The 20,701-nt window shown below is 40.3% G+C and overlaps 1 protein-coding gene across 1 annotated transcript in view; it reads left to right on the top strand.

The window, feature by feature from the left end:
* khdrbs2 (KH domain containing, RNA binding, signal transduction associated 2) overlaps positions 1 to 14,586 on the top strand; it is a gene marked incomplete at both ends in the record, with an annotated part of 123,046 nt that extends 108,460 nt beyond the window's left edge. Inside the window, 3 exons of the mRNA XM_080740759.1 lie at positions 10,383 to 10,465; positions 11,342 to 11,400; positions 14,492 to 14,586. Of these exons, the coding sequence (XP_080596885.1) occupies positions 10,383 to 10,465; positions 11,342 to 11,400; positions 14,492 to 14,586 (237 nt within the window). The remainder of the gene's footprint in view (positions 1 to 10,382; positions 10,466 to 11,341; positions 11,401 to 14,491) is intronic.
* Positions 14,587 to 20,701: the final 6,115 nt, after the last annotated feature.

Raw genomic sequence — 20,701 nt, 5'->3', positions numbered from 1 at the left:
CTGCCACCATCTGGCGCAGTCAGGTTAGATACTTTTATGTATTTACTCAAATACATTTTTAATTTGGGAATCTACTTGTAACAACAGAGTGTTTCTACATTGCAGTATTAATACTTTTACTTAAAGGACGACCTCACCACTTTTCAACCCCTCTTCATATAATTGGTCCTCACTAATGTTCACGATATAATAGCAAAAAAAAAAAAAAAAAAAAAGAAATCATCGTTGGGCAGATTTTTTTTTACTAAGATTTTTCTTTTACATATTTAGATTTGTATTATTTGCGAGAAGAATGGCTTCCATTATAACATACATTGTAACTTTTCAGGAATAGAAAGCCTACAGTTTCTATTGGCTTGGATTCCCATCGATGATGTCGCTGGTAGACGGATTTCTGAACTGCCCACAGCCCTCCTATGAGACACAGAGTAGAAAGAAAATGTGCAGTTTTATCGTGAACATTAGTGAGGACCAATTATATGAAGATAGGTTGAAAAGTGGCGAAGTCGTCCTTTCATTAAAACATGGGAGTACTTTTTTTTCCACCACGCTCAGGCTTTTACAGTACGTGCACTGAAGCGGTGCATGTGAAGCGGAGACAAAGAAGTGCAGCTCCCATTGTCTTGCGATGATAGGTATTCACAGCCAGGCCTCTATGAAGATGAGTCACATTACATACAGGCTTTCTACCAGGGGTGTCGCACCAAATGCTGGGCCCTGGGTACAAGGATTCACTGCGGGGCCCCCCATGAATGTTCTTCATAGGGGGGGGTGGGGGGGGGTTTAACCCATTTAGACTGGGAACGCATTATTACACGTTATGTTGTGCTTTAACTATTGAAAAATAGCAGATACACAAGCTCACAGCGCGGCACTCTGTGCATTTTTGCAAGTCTTTGAATATTTCAAATCCTTCATATATATATTTTTTTAAACCTATGTTTCTATGTCAGTGGTGCTCAAACTTTTTCATGTGAAGGACCCCCAAAATAGGCCACGGACCCCCATATCAAAATATTTCGTTCCAGGGACCCCCCAGAAGCAGAATTTGAGTTACAAATGTTCGCTTAAAAAATACATCGCACACATTTTCACAACTTTTCAAAAATAGCAGACCTACAAGCTCGCAGCGCGGCACTCGGTGCCGCGCTGTGAGCTTGTATATCTGCTATTTTTAAATAGCTAAAGTATAAAATAATTAAGTCCCCTCCACCTTGGGCCCTAGTAACCCAGTCCCACTCCCCCCCCCCCCCCCCCCCCCTTGTGACGCCCCTGCTTTCTACAGATAATGGAACATGGAGCATGAGGACCTTTACGATGTTGGTGTCCTAATTAAACTGAGCTAAGACTCCCTACCACTGGTGTAAAGACCTGATTTATTTTCCCCGCTTTTGTTCAATAGGCACAAGTCTTAATTGTCTTTCCAATTAAGTGTCAGACTGTAAGAACCCAAGCTTCATTATCTGGGCTGCACTTTATACGCAAGTCGCTTTCAGAAATCCATTCAAAGTAAAGTGCAGCAAGCTTAGAAGACGGATCAATGGTATTTGTAATAAGAAATGGTTGCAAGACATAATATTATATTTAAGAACCACTTACAGTTACAGCTGAAATGTGTTCAGGTGCTATATCAGAACTATGTGTTCTACACAGATATGATATTAGTGTTTAGAAAGCTTACAACACCTAATACTATATCGACACACTTATTTGTTTGATGAACATTACAACCCATCAACATCCCATGAATGTTTAAATCCCTGTGCTGCTAATTGACGTCTGCACTGTTCTGAAATTGTTCTTCAATGTTCTATGTTTTTATTTCTCTGCTTTATTGTAATCATTTTAATTATTTCTTTTTATTCTGTATTTTTTATTTTATTTTACTTTTTCTCTGTTAACTCATTCCCCGCCTCCCCCGATAGTCCCGAGAAATTTTAAATGTCGTTCCCCGCCAGGCCCGATAGTCCCGAGAATTTGCTTTTATATAATGTAATGTTTAATTAGACTCTTAATTAGCCCGTGACAAAGTTTGGGGTTTCTCACTTAAAGGGAACCAAAGATATCACTCATCAAAGTAAGTGTGTTTGAAAACAAGAGTGTAATAATGTATAAATCTCAATAAAAATGAATAAAACTCTCAATAAACCACAGTGAATGCATTTAGAGTGGCAGCCTGCAGCCCGCAGAGTGAAATCAGCGACACACTGGGCACACGCATGTAGAGGGATGTGGGGCAGGGATGTGCAGAGAATATTTAGAGAGGCAGGGGCTGACATTTCTAAAGGGGCCTTTTGGTGGACAATTCTATTGAATGCAGCCCTCAGGGGCAGGGGCTCAAGCCCCCTTTGATGTCTATGTGTGTACATGCCTGGTGCAAGGGCTCGCAGAAGCGAAACGGAGCAGCTGGATCTGAGACCATGCACAAATCAAACAAAATCCAGTAAAATGTTCACTTGGAAAGCCATAACCTGCCACATGGGCCAACAGAACACACACCTTCATAACCCCCAAAGTCTCCACGACAAAATATTATGTCCCAGGCCCAGTCAGACAACAAGATCAGAGCAGGAGCGTCACAACTCACAAGGGAAAAGTGGGACTGAGTCTGAGTTACTAGGGCCCAAGGTGGAAGGGGCTTCATTATTTTATACTTTTGCTATTGAAAAATAGCAGATCTACAAGCTTGTAGCGCGACACTCGGTGCCATGCTGTGAGCTTGTATATATCTATTTTTGAAATCACCCAAGAAAATTCATGGGGGGCCCGCAGTGAATCCTTGTACCCAGGGCCCATCATTTGGTCCGACACCCAGTTGGAACAGATCCTCAGCCCACTACAAACACACATATATAAAGCCTGGTGAGGCGAGGTTACAAACAACACAATCACCTACTGGACAAGATGCAGCGCCGTTGGCCGGTCCAGTCGAGCACCAACCGATCTTCAAGCCCTGCTACGGGAGTGGAGAGGAGAAAATATCCCCCCTCCCCCGCGGACTCCTCAAGTCAGGCAACCATTGAAGAAAAGCAACGCGTCGCGTCCATATAACTTCCATCGGTATGTAACAAAACTGCTGAAAATAGCAGATATGCAAGCACACAACGCCTTGCATCCAAGCGTGACCATGGAGGCTGATGAGGAGTATTATATTCCAGTTCTCACAAGAAGGTTGCGTCCAAACTACCAGCGGTGTAACAAAAGAAAAGTAGTGAAAATAGCAGATCTACAACGCGTCGCGACCGAGTGGAATCCAACAGGAAGAAACTCAAACACGGCGATCGTCATTGTCAGTAAGTTTACTGTTGTGGTTTACATCCTAACCTAAACTATACTGTTGTTGTTCTGCAGCAGCAGCGTGCGTCCTCCCTATGGCGTGCACGCGCAATCGCGCATGTGCTCGTGTTTGAGGCGCGCCGCGCAACAACTGCTTGGAGTGCTTGCAGCTTGAAGGAGGGCGTGGGTGTCTGTGTGATCGCTGCAGTCTGTTCCGTTCTAAAGCCCGCCTACTGTATCCGGTTATGTAACATTCACATGCACGCAAGAAACGTCTCCGCATCCGGTACAGACCCAGGCCGGATCACCAACAAGCAGAGTAACTTTATTGCTATCAGTTCTCTAGTTGTCGGGTGGAAACCTTGTATGTCCAAAACCGTTCGTTTTGTATTTATCATCTATAAAATGTACTAAACTAGTGAAAACAGCAGATCTACAAGCACACAACGCCGGCGTTGTGTGCTTGTAGATCTGCTGTTTTCACTAGTTTAGTACATTTTATAGATGATAAATACAAAACGAACGGTTTTGGACATACAAGGTTTCCACCCAACAACGACATATAGAGAACTGATAGCAATGAAGTTACTCTGCTATTTTGTGCGACAGTCTTGTATGATGAAGCAGGGCTTTGCTTTGGCATGAGAAAACATAGGCTACGTTTACATCGCCAAAGCAAGTGCCACAAATAAATAAAAAAGTTGAATATGGGGAACATATTTACAGTTATACACATAGGCCTTATATAAAGTTATGTGTGTGTGTGTGTGTGTGTGTGTGTGTGTGTGTGTGTGTGTGTGTGTGTGTGTGTGCGTGTGTGCGTGCGTGCGTGCGTGCGTGCGTGCGTGCGTGCGTGCGTGCGTGCGTGTGTGATCTGTGCAAAATAAAACACTTGAATGCTGAATAAAAGGTAAAAAGCTTATTTCTATTTGTGTGAAGTCAGTAAGACGCCCTAAGGGCAAGAGGTGACCTATTACAGCCCTATTACACTATTCCAGTTATTGCCCTATTACACAATTACACTTATTACACTAGTACACTTATCTGATAAGTGCCTGACGCCATAAATACAAATATCAACAGAGTTATTCGCTCGAAAAGCCATCAATCACAAAAAGGTGAATAACTCCTGTTATTTCAAATATAGCTGGATTTTGGTCAAAAATGGCTATTTTGAGATGGCTACAACTATAGAAAAAAAAGCTTTTTATTCAATTTCTTTATTTTTTGATGAGACTAGAGCTTGTCTTCTTTCATGTCAGGTACGGTAAAACATTGTCGAAAAAACACAGAATTTAGGAAAAATGTCAATATAAAAAAAATATATCAATTTTTTCATTAAACAAAATGGCAGGGGAGCCATACAGTCAATGTTAAAATGGCGGCCAATGTGTTAAAGGAGTAGTTCACAACCAAAATGACTTTTTTTCTATTGATTACTCAGGCCATGGAGAGTAGAGTTCAATAATATTTTTTGGTTTTTGTCACATTCCTAAGACAAAAATGGGATGACAATAAATTTACCCCCATTGATTCCGGATGGTGACCCATTTCGAAACAGGTCACCATCCGGAATCAATGGGGGTAAATTTACTCGAATCAAAATTTTGTCTTAGGAATGTGACAAAAACCAAAAAATATTATTGAACTCTACTCTCCATGGCCTGAGTAATCAATAGAAAAAAGTCATTTTGGGGGTGAACTACTCCTTTAAGCACTTGTGCTTCATGTTCTGCTCTGTAAAGCGCTTTGAGCTGCATTTCATGTCATGAAAGGTGCTATACAAATACAGTTTTATTATTATTATTATCCAAAACAAAACTGATTGGTTTAAAACTTTAAAGAGTTTTTAAGTATCAACCTGATATTGTACAGTACTTAAGACCTTAGAGAAAAAGAATATGGAGGAATAACTTATAACCGTACTGTGACAATATATCACTACACTTTATTGCAATTCATTAAAATGTCCTTGCCTTTGTTTTTGGCAAGCTCAAGACAATGTCCCATGTATCCCTGCGGTTGCAACGTGACCGTTGGCTGCCAATAGCATTCCTGGCACCCACATTAAAACAATGATGGCGACAACCATACAAGGGCAAAAATGGGTTCCCACAGTCTATATTTTTTACAGTCTACGCATCCAACAAAGTACTGTATATACATTAGGTCTGGTTAACGTGGAGCATTTTGTCATATGGGAACACTAAAAAACTGGTCAATTAGTGAGATAATAATGTACTATACTGTGCCGCTCATCCCATGAAATGCCTTCAACACAGAATTGAAATAACGTTAGCTCCTCTGAACAACTTAATCCCTGACATAATCCCCAACTTTTAATTGAGTCCAATATCCAATCCATGTTCATATAAATTTGGCACACTGGAACTTGCACTGTATCAGGGGTGTCAATTGGGTATGGCAGGGGTATGCAGCTGCCATACCCTGGGTCCAGTGGTGAAAATAAAAGTTCTGGTTCTGGCTATTATGTTGTTAAATTACAGTCAAATTACTACAAATGCAAAATTTAACAAAATGGTCACTTAACAAGGTATACAGGGCCTATTATAATTATATTCTCCACACTTGTATTCTCCCCATCTTGACAAAATGGTATATTCCCAGGTTCCGCAGGTCAGCTGCACAGGTGCAATTAATTATTGTTAATTGTGGCACGTTTACTATAAACATGCCAAGTTAGCTGCACTTGTTCCAGGCTGCCATATCCAGCCCAAGAAACCGTAGAAACGTGGGAAAAAATAGAATGTACTTCTTAAAATAAATGTAGGCCTATCATGCCTGTTGCTAAGGTATGGCAACAAGACTGGTGTCTTAGACACCAGTCATGTTGCCATACCTTAGCTTTTTCTGAACGCCACTGCACTGTATTATTAGAGAGTTGAGTGCATGGTTATAGCTTTCCTTTGACAATGTCCCACAACAGGGAGGAGTCGGTCTGGTTTGAACAAGTAATCCCAAAACTAACAACACTTCGCCGACATAATTCAGGATCATGTTAATCCTTTAAACAGACAGATATCAAGGGATTATGTTCTGCTACATTATATACAGTATAATGCAAGCACATTTTGGGATAAACTGTGAAATTTTGGACCGTCAACAAAGTCACTTATACTGCAGTATGGTCACAACTAATAGAGAAGCGTTCCATGTGTCTGACTGCATTAACCACTTAATCTGTATGTACTGTATTGTGTACTACGACGTCATATGACATTGCAGAATAGCAGATCTACATCCTCACAACTGACGCAACACGTTGTGGGATATGCATTGTTTTGTTATATTTATTGACATTTTTTACATTTTGGAAAGAGTTGTGATATTTCTTTAAGAATAATTCTATTTAAATTAAATAGAATGAAGTGAACACCCTAATGTTGACTGTTGTATTATAAATAGCTTTACTTGATGCCAGTGCTTGACATTCCAAAATAAATGCCACCCAGGTGCTGTGTTCTGTTCACATAATTGTTGATGCTGTTAGCCGGACGTTATTGGGATTTGAAAGCAATGCACGTCGTGCTCTGGATCACATTTAACAGAGAAGGGGTCATTTGTTGTGGTTTTTATTTTGTGATAAAAGTTGTGATTTATGTGGAAAAATCCAATATAATGAAGACACAGAGGGAATGAATCACGTTTATCTTGGAACAAGACTAAGGCCTCTTAGTCTGAGGGGCGTAAATGCTGATGTTTATCAGCGACGCAATTGATGCGTTGAGAAGTTTGACACACAGCAGCAGTGCTGCTCCAGCTGCAGTTAGACTACAGCCCAAAGTAAAATGTTCTGGAAGACCGTAATAGAGAATTTGAAAACAAAAGTGGACAAATAAATGGGGTGTTTTGGGGTGAGCGATCCGGAAACCTGTGTCTGTCCATCTGTGGATGTGACTGTCCCAGGCATCATTGTGTGTGTGTGTGTGTGTGTGTGTGTGTGTGTGTGTGTGTGTGTGTGTGTGTGTGTGTGTGTGTGTGTGTGTGTGTGTGTGTGTGTGTGTGTGTGTGTGTGTGTGTGTGTGTGTGTGTGTGTGTGTGTGTGCGCACGCGCGTGGTGTGAGAGCTATTTGCAGTAGGAGGTGCTGTAGTGTCACAACTCACAAAAAGTTTGTATTTCATATTAACTATAATGTTTTTTTAACCAACTGTTTCCTCTCCCTCAGGGTAGCATGTTTACTCCATGAAAGAAACATATACGCATATATTATTTACATATTCTTCACATAAAATATGTTTAAGCACTGTACTATGTGGAATTTCAGGGTGAAAACAAGAAAATTGTATATTTTGTCTTCTTTGAGTAAAAACCTACCTGAACAGAACACTGATTTGAGCCAAAAACAAAAGTGATTCTGACAGTATATCAGCCTGCTTTAAAAGAAGACTTGAGGCTACACTGAGGACCATGATATAGGAACAGCCATACATATCGTTGTTGTCAGGTGGAAACCTTGTATGTCCAAACCGTTTGTTTTGTATTCATAATTTTAAAAATGATTTAAACTAGTGAAAACAGCCGATTGAGGCGTTGTGTGCTTGTGGGGTGTAACGATACATTTTAATAGTGATTCGATACATATCACGATACATGGTTGACGATACGATACATGGACAATATTGGTTCATTCATGGTGATACGATACGATTCGATTCAATGATTTAAAATCGATATAGTAACTATTTAGCAAAGAAATTAAATCTGTGTGAAAGGTGTGGATATAGTGCAGGATTTTAAGGGAAACATGTATTATTATGGATATAAATAAGTAAACACAGTGTTTATCTGACAAATACATGGACATTGTATATTGACAAACCTGCACCTTGACATGAACCCAGAGATTACACACATTTATCGATAGACCAGTGTAGCTATATGCAAGGAAAAGTAATTAAACCACTCCTTTAAATTGTTTCTTCTTAAAAATGCTAAATAAGTATCGATACAATCGATTCTTTACACTGCCGATTCGATACGATACGATTCGATTTTATCTGTTTTCATTTCGATATTCAATTTTTTAAGTTAAAAACGATATTTTGATGCAGTTACTATATCGTTACACCCCTAGTGCTTGTAGATCTGCTGTTTTCACTACTTTTGTGCGACAGCCTTGTATGATGAAGCAGAGCTTTACTTTGTGAAAAAATTTACAAATTTGAAACTTGGAGATACAAAGGTTTCTGCCCGACAGTGACGATGACGATGTACTCTTCTACATACACTATGGTCTCATTAACAACCAAGCTTATACTATAATATAACAATTAATTGTACAATAAATAGGTTGAACTGGTGCTATCACATTTCATCATATAAATACTTAATGTTAAGAAGCGCTTGCTGCATTGTGGTTACCATTCAGCCGTTTGCATTGATATCTAACATTTTGCCAGCAGTTGCACACATTCCTCTAGCAGCAACTTATCAATAGTTCAGATCGATGAGTGAGTTGGCTGGGATCCCGTCAATTGGGTCTGCCCTATTACGATCTATTCAGCCTGCAAAGCTTAATCAATACTCCCTGTTTGACACCACTTTACGTCCCTTCCTTTCACTGGTGTGGAAGAACTTCTGCTTGTGGAAGTAAATCATGTACCTTTTTCATATACTCATATCAAACCCTGAACCAGTGGTGTAAAGTAACTAAGTACATTTACTTAAAGTTGTACTATGTAACTTTTTTTATAAAACAAATCTTAAAATTCTCCTAACTATTAAATCACAAAAGTTTTAGAAGATCCGCGCCGTGAATTTCAGCCTGTAAAGCCTTCTCTATATGTAAACTGAGATCCTTGCCGTGGACCGGATCTCGCGCCAAAATTGCGTCATCACACTACCGGCCAATCACAGCGAGGGTTATACAACTGCCGGCCAATCACAGCGCATCTTGAAGTGGGGTCGCTAATACTCGCTATGGCAGCCATATTTGTTGTCGCCCGTTTGTACCATCCCTTCTCTAGGTAATTTCGCCTACCAGGCAGGGTGAAGGAGTCCGTATCTCTGGAATTACTGAACGCACAGGAACAAGGGACCCCTTAAAAGATAGATCTCAGCGAGGTGGAGGCAGACGCGGGGGTCTGAAGGTACGAAAAACGGACGAAAGACGCGGACGCGACCGCGGTTTGCTATAGGGCTAATGACCACTAGTTGGGCAACTTACACAGTATGGCTTTAAGTACTGTACTTAAATGGGCACTCCACCACTTTTCAACCTATGTTCATATAATTGGTCCTCACTCAAAAATAGTAAATAAATATATTTTTTTTCTTTTCTTTTTTGAGGAGGGTTGTGGGCAGGTCAGAAACCCATCGTCTTGTGACATCCTCGATTGCCAATCCAGCTTATAGAAACTGCAGGCTTTCTATTCCTGAAAAGTTGCAATTTTAAAGTGGAAGCCATTGTTCTCGCAATAATAAAAATCAAAATATTTTTTTCAAAAATATTGATTAATTTTTTTGGGGGGAAAATGATGATGTCACAAGACGATGGATTCTGAACTTCCCACAGCTCTCCTAGGAGACTTGGACTGAGTAGAAAAAAAATGTGATATTTTATCATGAACATTAGTGAGGACCTATTATATGAAGACAGGTTGAAAAGTGGTGAACTACTCCTTTAAGTACAATTTTGAGGTACTTGTACTTTACTCAAGTATTTCCAATTTCCAGTACTTTTACTTCTACTCCACCACATCTCGGATCCAAATATTGTACTTTTACTCCACTACATTTATTTGAAAACTTAAGTTACTAGATACTTTGCAGATATGAATTATAATATTATAAAAGATACATTAACCACTTTAGCCCTATTTTATACCTAATCTACAAGCTCACAACGTGTCACAATCTGCTATTTTCAAACATTTTGTACTTTTACATTTGGTACTTTAAGTACATTTAGAATTCCGGACATAGTATTCTTTTACTTTACCTGATTATTTTACTTTACCTAATCTGAGTTCTTTTCCCACCTCTGCCCTGAACAACTTGACAGGAACAAAATGAAGACTGAAGTCAACTGCACTGTTCACTGTCTCCACAGGGTTACAATGACGGCTGTTCACTGTCTCCACAGGCTTACGACGACGGCTACGATGGAGAATATGACGACGAGAGCTACGAGAGTTACGAAGAGAACAACGTCAATCAGTCAAAGAGGTGAATCAATGAGTCAGTGAGTTCCATGATTCATAGTAGTCAGTGAGTTCCATGAATGACAGTATTGGCTCAAAAAAGGAGGTCCCTAATGAACATCATGTGAAAAAAAACAGTGTTTCTGTCAATCTGACATCCCACCTACCGGTATGTAGCTATACAATTAGTTTTGAGCAATCTTATTCTTTAAGGCAGGGGTCTTCAACGTTTTCCAGGCGAAGGGCCCCTTAGATGAGAGAGAGATGAAGCAGGGATGAAACTGTGTTGCAGATTAAACCTTTTCATAGATTTTATAGCCGGGGCGGCTCCAGGGGAGGGGGGGGGGGGGTTAGAGGGGGCTAGAGGGGGCTTTAGCCCCCCCTGATAAAGGCTTAGCCCCCCCCCCCCTCCCCACAAACCTAATTGTGATTTAAAAAAAAGTTGCTGTAGTAACTCTGAGGGTCCTGGACTTGATGTTGAAGGCCATTGCTTGTTTAAGGTCTAGAAACAGTGAATTAACTTAATCTGTACTCTGTTCTTCAGGAGGCATTAAACGCTGCACTCACAGCAGCTGCATTTAAATCATATTGAACGGATCAAATCAAATAGTCATAACAACATCATCAGTATTTAATACATTCATTTCATTTTCTGTGCCAATCCCGGGTGTTCGCCAGCATAGTGTACCAACAATAAGCAATAGGCTCATTTATATTTATCTAATTTAGCATTAATGAGCTGCATAATTAACAGCATTGTGCAGCCTCACTGAACTACTAACAGTAGATGTATGAATAGTTTTTGTCCCAGAAGTTCCATAATTCTGCATATTCTAAAATTATAATAGACATAGTAACATAAGGCCTGTTTTGACTTGTGATTCCAACTTTTATATTTTAGTATTTCAGAATATTACGAATATGGACACGGAGCCAATGATGAGACCTACAACAACTATGGTAAGGACAGTTCATTTGGTGAGAGGACAATTTACAACAACTGGGCTCAGATTCTGATGTATTTGTCCGTCCCTCAAATGCTCTCTCTCTCCCCAACCAGCAACCACTGTATTCTATCTAATTAACTAAAATAAATCTTTCACACACATGCACGCACGCACGCACGCACGCACGCACGCACGCACGCACAAACGCACGCACGCACACACACACACACACACACACACACACACACACACACACACACACACACACACACACACACACACACACACATATTTCAGATGTAACACCAAAGTACCATGACTAAGAATTCTGTGTAATTAGGATATTGAAAACATCCTTGGACTACCTAACTTATACGCTGGACCCAACATTGCTGGCCAAACAATTGACACAGTAAGATTCTCTGTGTTCATTTATCAGCTACTAAATGTCCCAAATTTGGTGACATTTATACCCTTTCGGAGTATTTTACTGTGTATTGCCCATTCTGCACTTAAACAGGAAATCTTGCACAGCAAATGAATAAAGTAACAGCCTTGCAGTTTGGGTAAGCAATCTAATCCAATGAACAGCTAGATGCATCACACATAGCCCTGCTATAGGCCGAAACTGACTAGCACAGCAAACGTGCAGGCTGCATACCAGAAGCAACTGATGCCCAGTGGTGGAAAGTAAATAATTACTTGTACTGTACCTTACTTACAGTAAGTGCAATTGTGAGGTTTTACTGGAGTTTATTTTTACGTATACTCTACATCACAGAGGCAAATATACTTTTACTCGACTACAATTATTTGAAAACTTTAGTTACTTACTAGATTTAAATTATTACAAAACATACATTAACCACTTCAGCCCTACAGTACTACTCTGGATATTTGAAAATAGCCGATCTACGCATTGTGAGCTTGTAGATCTACTAATTTCAAAGGATTTCTTTTATTTAGAGTACTTTTACTTTTGGTACTTAAAATATAATTTGATGCCAATACTACAAAACGCAAGTACATTTTGAATACTGGTCTTTTAGTTGTAACATTTCCACATGATGGTATTGATACTTTTAGTCAATCAAATAAAAACTTCTTCCACCACTGCTCATGCACACTTAAAAAGGTGGCACTGCATCAGTGAGTTGCCTTTTGCACCACTTTTCCCCCCCAGAGAAGCACTCTTACAATTTTTCTGAGAATTACTCGCTGCTCTCCACGTAAACTGGTTTTCACAGCGGGCCTGCAAGGCCATTCATTCCCATCCAGTGAATTGTGAATGAGGGGTTTGGAGAACTGAGGAAGAAACCAAAACGAAGGCAATGATTTGATTTTCTGCCCCATAAACTTTGACTTGGACCTAAAGCTGTGTGCTATGTACCAGAGCGGGACAGCTTTATGTGCTTGGCTCTTTAGCCAGTGGTGGACAGTAATCAATTACATTTATTATATTTACTTTTTCTTTTCTTTTTTGTATTAAGTATATCTTTTTTTAAATAGTTGTGACTTATCACTGCACTACATGTATTGATTTTTTTTGCGAAAATGTCAGGAAAATCTTTGGAAAATGTTTAATGCGGCTATCCTGGTTCCTGAATCGTTAGCCACGGCCCTTTAATTTTTTTTAGCCGATTCAGGGGTCTGGTGATGCTCTTATTGAAGTGGTTTTCATCGGTTGAAAATCCGAACAGCAAATCAGCGTCGCTTCAACTCGATGACGTCGAGGCTTGTGAGCAGCATGGGTGGGGTTTTCCCAGAACTCATGTGCAATTCCAAGTAACTGTAACCCAGCGCCGTCGCCGGACCGTATACCACATCTTCCCAAACATAAACATCACGCTGGCCGCCGCGGTAACATGTGATCGTATCGATCTCGCTATGAAACATCAGTAGCAGACATGTTTTACTGTGTTTGATTACTAGTTCGTAGCGCTCTTATTCAGCCTGTTTCTTTGGTTAGCAAGTAGCAAGCAACAGGCTAGCCACTGCCAGCCACATAACACCAATAACAACTATGTTATGTCATCTGCTTTGCTACTGTTGTGATTGGTCAGGCTGTAGAAACTGGCTGTAGAAACTGCTGTAGATGGAAGCACTTTCAGACAGAATAACAGAGTGAAACGAAATGTCAATTCAGGCTGAGTGTCAGGCTATAATGCGGCAATTCATTGATGTAATAAAACTTGATGTAAAAATTACTTTGTAATTTGTACTTTTGAATCTATATTTTTGACTGAGCAACATTGTAGTTGAGTAATATTTAGTTGACTCATTAGTCAAGGGGACTATTTTGTCCATGACTGTCTTCAACCACATGAACCGTAGCATCCCATGATGCATTGTGAGATTGGCTATTTCCGCTATTTGACGTTTCTGCAAAAAAAAAAGTTCGGTTATGTTCACAATATTTATCTGCAGAACCAAGTCAAATTAAATGTAGCCGGTATGCCTATAATTCTATGTGCTTGTCAGGGTGGGGGGTCCCCGGTTCAAATATGATTATTTGGGGGGTCGCGGCCTGAAATGTTTGCGAGCCCTTGCTATATACAGGAAGGAGGGCTAGTAAACTAATTTTCTGTGGAGTGAGCAGCAGCAGCCCCTGCAGTGCCTAAAATGAAAAAGAGTATCGCTTGAATGTCCTTGGTCTGATGGGGTAGAGCTCAAATTATAGGAAGGCACACTGACTCACTTGATGGATTGAAAACTGTCCATTTCTAAATCTACTGGAGGTGCAATTTAGTCACTATGGTCCTACTCTCTGGAACTAACTGCCTGATAACCTGAGCTCTGTCACTATACTGTGTCATCTTTTAAAAGCTTTCTCCCTGCTGTCCCTATTTTGGGACATGTCATTCTAGGCGAAGAAGTCAAAAAAATGTTGAAGGAAAAAACTATAAAGTAAGTTATGTCTCAGAGAAAAATCAACAGAAACAGTAGAGTGGGGTAACAGTAAAGGGGGTGAGCGCTTTTGTGTGTGCGTGCGTGCGTGCGTGCGTGCGTGCGTGCGTGCGTGCGTGCGTGCGTGCGTGCCGCGTCTGAATTTGAATTTGAATAAACACAAACACTAAACGCATTTCAAATTCATATTTTTGCAGAGGAGGAATGGGCGACCACCCGTCCAAGTCTTAAAGCTCCGGCAACGCGGCTGTCCAGGGCAGGCTACAGAGAACATCCCTATGGAAGATACTGAAGGTGCTCCAAATCTTTGGCCTCCAACTTCAAAAGATCCCCCACAACATGTTGTAACAGACTTTCCTTTTGCATCCACCCCCTTCAGGACTTTTCGTCAAGGAACGCCATTTAGCACAATATTCCCTTATTGTTCAACATCGGTATTTACATTTTTTGATATAAATTGACTAACTTTTTTAGCACACACAAAGGAAATATCTCAAACAAAGGACATTTATTGTTTTAATGCCCCAAACTAACATTAAGCACTAACCATATATACTTGAGCACTGAGCAGAGTCCCCCAGGGGTCTATGTTAGGCTAGCCCCCTCCTTTTCTCCCTCTTTACTTCTCTGAAATATCCGATCTATAAGCTCAGAACGTGTTGTCAGCTTTAGATCAGCTATTACTCTATCTGCCACCAGAATAGGCACGCTATAAGGTTCATATGGTTAAAGGGTTTTTATATTAAACCTTTGAGGTTACCCGAAGTGATAGAGACTGCACAGAAATGTTCTTCCATGGAGACGTTTTCATTTTGTCGTTGTCGGGTGGAAACCTTATATGTCCAAAAATCGTCCTTTTTTTCTTATTTTAAAAAGATTTAAAATAGTGAAAATAGACGATCTACAAGCACACAACGCCTCGCAGTGCAAGGTGTTGTGTGCTTGTATATCTGCTATTTTCACTACTTTTGTGTGACACTTTTGTATGATGAAGTATAGGGCTTTAATTTACGGGAAAAAAAACATAAAAATTTGAAACTTGGAGATACAAGGTTTCTGCCCGACAGTGACGATTTGTTGCCCCCATAATGCAGTGGCTCTCAGAATGTTACGGCCATCCCCCCTGTTGCTACTGAAATGTTGGTGCTCTCCACTCCCAGTCACCCTGCCGTTTCTTGATGAGCCTGGCACATAACTGTACTAATAATAATGAAACACTGCTTTAATGGATTCCTTTGGGGTTGTACGTGATGCATACAGGTCATTCAAAAGTAGACACAAGAAACCCAGCAGTAGGTTCGCCATAATTTCAAGCAAGGTTATGTTCATTATGAAGATACGTAAATGTCAACACATTGTTATTATTACACCTTTAGCCCCCTTTGGCATACCTGCGTTCTACAGAGGCAAAAACATGTACTTATTTATTTATGTAGACTTTACAAACATAATATTGGAATATGATAAACATACAGGTACATAATATAAACATATATTATTAACCATTACAAATGGCAGGAGTAATGCAAAAACGGTTCCTGTTGTGTTTTCAGATTATATACGATATATGACTTTTGTATCATTTGATAATTACATTGTCCTTTACACAAACCATTGTTTAATTCTGTATGAAGAAATGTATTACACATTGTGCAAACACAGAACACTCATACACTGTGGGCATAGAGAAGAGATACTTTTGACAGTGTGGCCAACCCTGAAGAAATCCATTAAATGAAATAGATGGAAACCATACCATACCTTTGTTAAAACTGGCACAAGAGTTTTTGATACAACAGCAAACACTGTCTCCTCAAGTCTCGATTACTACAAGAGCATAAACAGGTTTAAAACCCATTTAGAACGGGTACACATTATTGTGTATCATTATTTTATGCTTTAACTATTGAAAAATAGCAGATATACAAGCTCACAGCGCGGCACCGAGTGCCGCGCTGCAAGCTTGTAGATCTGCTATTTTTGAAAAATTGTGAAAATTATAATTTTGACCCGATTCTATAAGTGTCTTTTGAATCCTTCAAAGGTATTTTGTCAGCAATCTGGCTAGCCATCATCAAAGAAAAGGTCCTTTTCACCTAACTGGAGGAGGGACTACTATGTCAATGGTTCTCAAACCTTTTCATGTGAAGGACCCCCAAACTGATATTTATTTGGCCACCAAAATATCTAGTTCCAGGGACCACCCAGAAGCAAAATTTGAGTTACAAACGTTCGCTTTAAAAATACATATATTCAAAGATTTGCACACATTTTCACAACTTTTTCAAAAATAGCAGATCTACAAGCTCGCAGCACGGCACTCGGTGCCGCGCTGTGAGCTTGTATATCTGCTATTTTTCAATAGTTAAAGCATTCAATAATTCTAGGCCTAAATGGTTTAATGTGCAAAAATCTAAACTAAAGCTTTAAATCATGCAACTGTTCCAGAACTTGGTGATTTCTCGATGGTTTGATTACTGTACATTAGTGTATAAAACACATTTAATCCTCGGTTATAATGACATTTGAAACAGATATTAGACAATGATCTTTCTTGGCATTATATTTGATTTTATCTTTGGGGCAGGGTTGAAAGTAATTTGTTATATACAATGACAATGTGTAATTTATAATACGTGCTTTGTTCTGTGTTCAATCTGTATTTGTACATAAAGCATTTAATAAAACAACATACTGCACCATGTGGAAGCCTCTCTAAATAGGGCCATTAACTGGTATAGGAAGAATAAAGGTGATGGCTAAAACATTCCATAACAAAAGCAACAAATTTACTTGATGAATAATTTATTCCAATAACTCACACAATTCCAATTTGCCCACTGAGTCTTGGGTACAACGTTATAAATGATAGTGGAGAGCAACTGTACAGAAACCATTAAACTGACTTTCTTAATCTATTCTCTTAAGTTTGACATTATTAAACAGATATTCTGACTGGTTTGCACTACAGTAGCATGACTCTGAGAATGATATGCCGTTTAACGAGGTAAGACGTCCCCATGTCCTCTTCTAACGATGTGTTCAGTGCGGTGACACTTGAGCAGGTTCCTACACAGAGAATAACGTAAAGGATGTGAGTATTGGTGATATTTACACTCGTACTGTATGTTGTCAATGAGTGTAAAAGAATATACATACTAGTTGCCAGTCTCTTTACCTGCAACCCACTGGTGTCTGCTTATCTTCATTTATTTTGTTACTAACATGAGAACTGTATATCCACTGCAACTGTTCATGGTTTAACTATAACGACTGACGGCCGTTTAGCTATTTGAATTCTCTTTTGTGACTAGTACCGCAGGCGGCTGACATTCATTAAGCGCATAGATCACGGGACTCAAAGGAAGGCTAAAAAGCTAAGCAGGTAACCCTAATAATAATAATTCTAATGTTACGATGATAGCCTCTTACGCTTAAAAAAGTAAACCTTTCCCTTCTAAACCCCAATAAGTATCCATTTAACCCCCCCTTTAACTAGATAATCCAAAAAGCAATTAACCTAAATTGTGCTAAATGACATAACACACGTTTCAATAAAAGACACTAAAGTCACACCCCTACAAACTAAACATATCAGTGATATAACTAGAGATCAAAACGGTCATAATTCCGAAATTTAACCTGAATTGGTTTACTTTTTTACAGTAATGAATTGTAAGCATCCTTTGTTACGTTGCATGCAGTATACATGTATTGCAACAGTCTTCCATCTTAATTCATACCACCATCATTTGCCCAATCGTAATCACATAAAATATATTTTTTTCTTACAGATGTAACACACTGTTCTGTGATCCGGACAATTCAAAGAGGACAGTTAAAGGTAAGTCAGTATATTCCCCTCGTCTGTTATGATACCCTTACCCCATGGTTCCCCAATTAGTTTTCCCCAAGAGCCGAATTATGTCTAGGGTACCGAGCCGAGGGCCACAACATTGCAGGGGGCGATGCCAGCGTTCCCGCTACTCCAACGACAGTTCAGATATCGTCGTTGTCGGGTGAAAATCTTGTATGTCCAAAACCGTTCGTTTTGCATTTATCATTTATTAAATTATTTAAACTAGTGAAAACAGCCGATCTACCAGCACACAACGCCTCGCACCGCGAGGCGTTGTGTGCTTGTAGATCTGCTGTTTTCACTACTTTTGTGCGACGGCCTTGTATGATTTGCGAAAGAACGTACAAATTTGGAGATACGAGATTTCCACCCGACAACGACGATATACTAGTGTTGTTGCTGCTCTTATACCACCATTATTACTGGGGTTGGTGTGGGGCCAGACAGTAGCCCCCCGTGGGCCGCAAATGGCCCACGGGCCGCCTATTGGGGAACCCTGCCTTACCCAATACTCTTTGTGGAGTTAGAGGTAATTAGTGTCTTGTGTGCCTTCTGAGTGTAAATATAATCTATTGCTATCCGTGTCGGGTGGCTCAGCCAGTTGGTGCGTGAACAATGTGAGCATGAGTTTGAGTTGGACTCCAGTCTTGTCTCTCCTCTCTCTGCCCTCAGTTGCCCGTCTCTCAGTCTCTATACGCTCTTCATTGTGAAATAATAAAGCATAACATTCCCAAAATAAATCTCAGAAAGAAATATTTCTTGCCTTCTTCAGTATATGCACATACACGGAAGAAGGCTGGATAGCCGAAACGTCTGTATCTCATCCTAAGATGCAATAAAGCAAAAGAAAAGCAACTCTTGCCACTGTGTGCGATCCATTTCCTATACATGTTTGAATGATGATCTAAGAGGACACCACACCAGTCAAGTCAGAGTGCGGTGGTAAAAGAAAAGTCTATTCATCAGAAAGCTCCTATCTGACAAAGCAAACTAATGTAGTATACTCATTCCTGTTTAGTCCTAGACCTGAAATCAGTAGCTTAAAATTGCAACCTATAATGCTGTGTGCGCTATGATCGAATACACCGAGTGCCGTGCTGCGAGCTTGTAGATCTGCTATTTTTGAAAAATCGCGAACATTTGTGCAAGTCTTTGAATATCTTTGACCCGATTCTATAAATGTCTTCTAAATCCGTGGTTCTCATGTCAATGACCCCCAAAATTACATGTATTTGGCCGCGGACCCCCATCTCAAAATGTTGTTCCAGGGATTTTAGTTACAAATGTTCTCTTTTAAAAAGATATATTCAAAAGAATAGCAGATATACAAGCTCGCAGCGGGGCACTCGGTGACGAACTGTGAGCTTGTAGATCTGCTATTTTTCAATAGTTAAAGCATTAAATAATCCTTTAACTAGGTCTAAATGGGCTCCTCCTACCTGCTCCAGCTGGATTACTGACCATGGTTTCAACTTGTCCCGCCCACAGTTTATGTTTGACCACCCGCTCCCGCGCGCAGCAAGGTTTAACCCATTATGGCCTGGGGCCGATTCTACAAATCATCTATCGTCGGGTGGAAACCTCATAATGACCAAAACTGTTACTTTTCAGGATTCAAATTCAAAAACGGCAAAGGTAACAGATTGACAAGCTCAGCTACTTTTGATACTTTTGTGTCACTTTTATCTCCGGCACCGTTGCCCCTATCCATGCCAAACTTTGCACACACACTCCGTGGTTGGCAAATCACAACCTCCGCCCCTGATTTCTCACATGCCCCAGTTCTAGCGCCACCATGAGGCTGCTTTTTGCTGACATTAATGGACACTGCTCCTACAGATCTTACCTAAAAATCACACAAAGTGGTTGCGACCGTCAGGACACACAGTTACTATGAAAACCTCCACCGGCTGTCTGTCAGTCAGTCAGTCCCTCCGTCAGTCAGTCCCTCCGTCTGTCCGTCACGTCATGTCACACTTTTGGCCCTACTCTTATCTCCGGCACCGTTGCCCCTATCCATGCCAAACTTTGCACACATACTCCTTGCTTGGCAAACCACAACCTCCGCCCCTGATTTCTCACATGCCCCTCTTCTAGCGCCACCATGAGGTTGCTTTTTGCAGACAACATTAATGGACACTGGCCTATGTATACATGCGACCTGGCGGTCGCTTATCTCCCGATTAGGGAGTCTTACTGGTATGTTATTACAAGGATTACATTCTCCGCTTCGCAGTCACTAATTGACAAATGTAACCAAATGGACCCGTTACATACTGCTTTGGCTTCAGTGATAACACTTTCATTTTGCCTCCAAATGCCTAGAAAGTGAGGTATCTGACCTCTCCTTCAATACTCCTTGGTTATTCTGGGAAGGACCAGCAGGGTTGCTCCTGTGAGATTTGCTTTGGGTCCCGTGGGACCCTAATGCAGGACTACTGTGGAGCAATAAGGACCACAGCAAATTCAACAGCAGTCCAGCAATTTACAGTGCATTGGCAGAACATTGAGCTTGTAGATCAGCTATTTACCGGTATGACCTTTTCTG

Source organism: Nannobrachium achirus, assembly GCF_963921795.1.
Source record: "Nannobrachium achirus genome assembly, chromosome: 13".
NCBI classification, from domain to species: domain Eukaryota; kingdom Metazoa; phylum Chordata; class Actinopteri; order Myctophiformes; family Myctophidae; genus Nannobrachium; species Nannobrachium achirus.
This window is presented reverse-complemented; position numbering and strand designations above follow the sequence as displayed.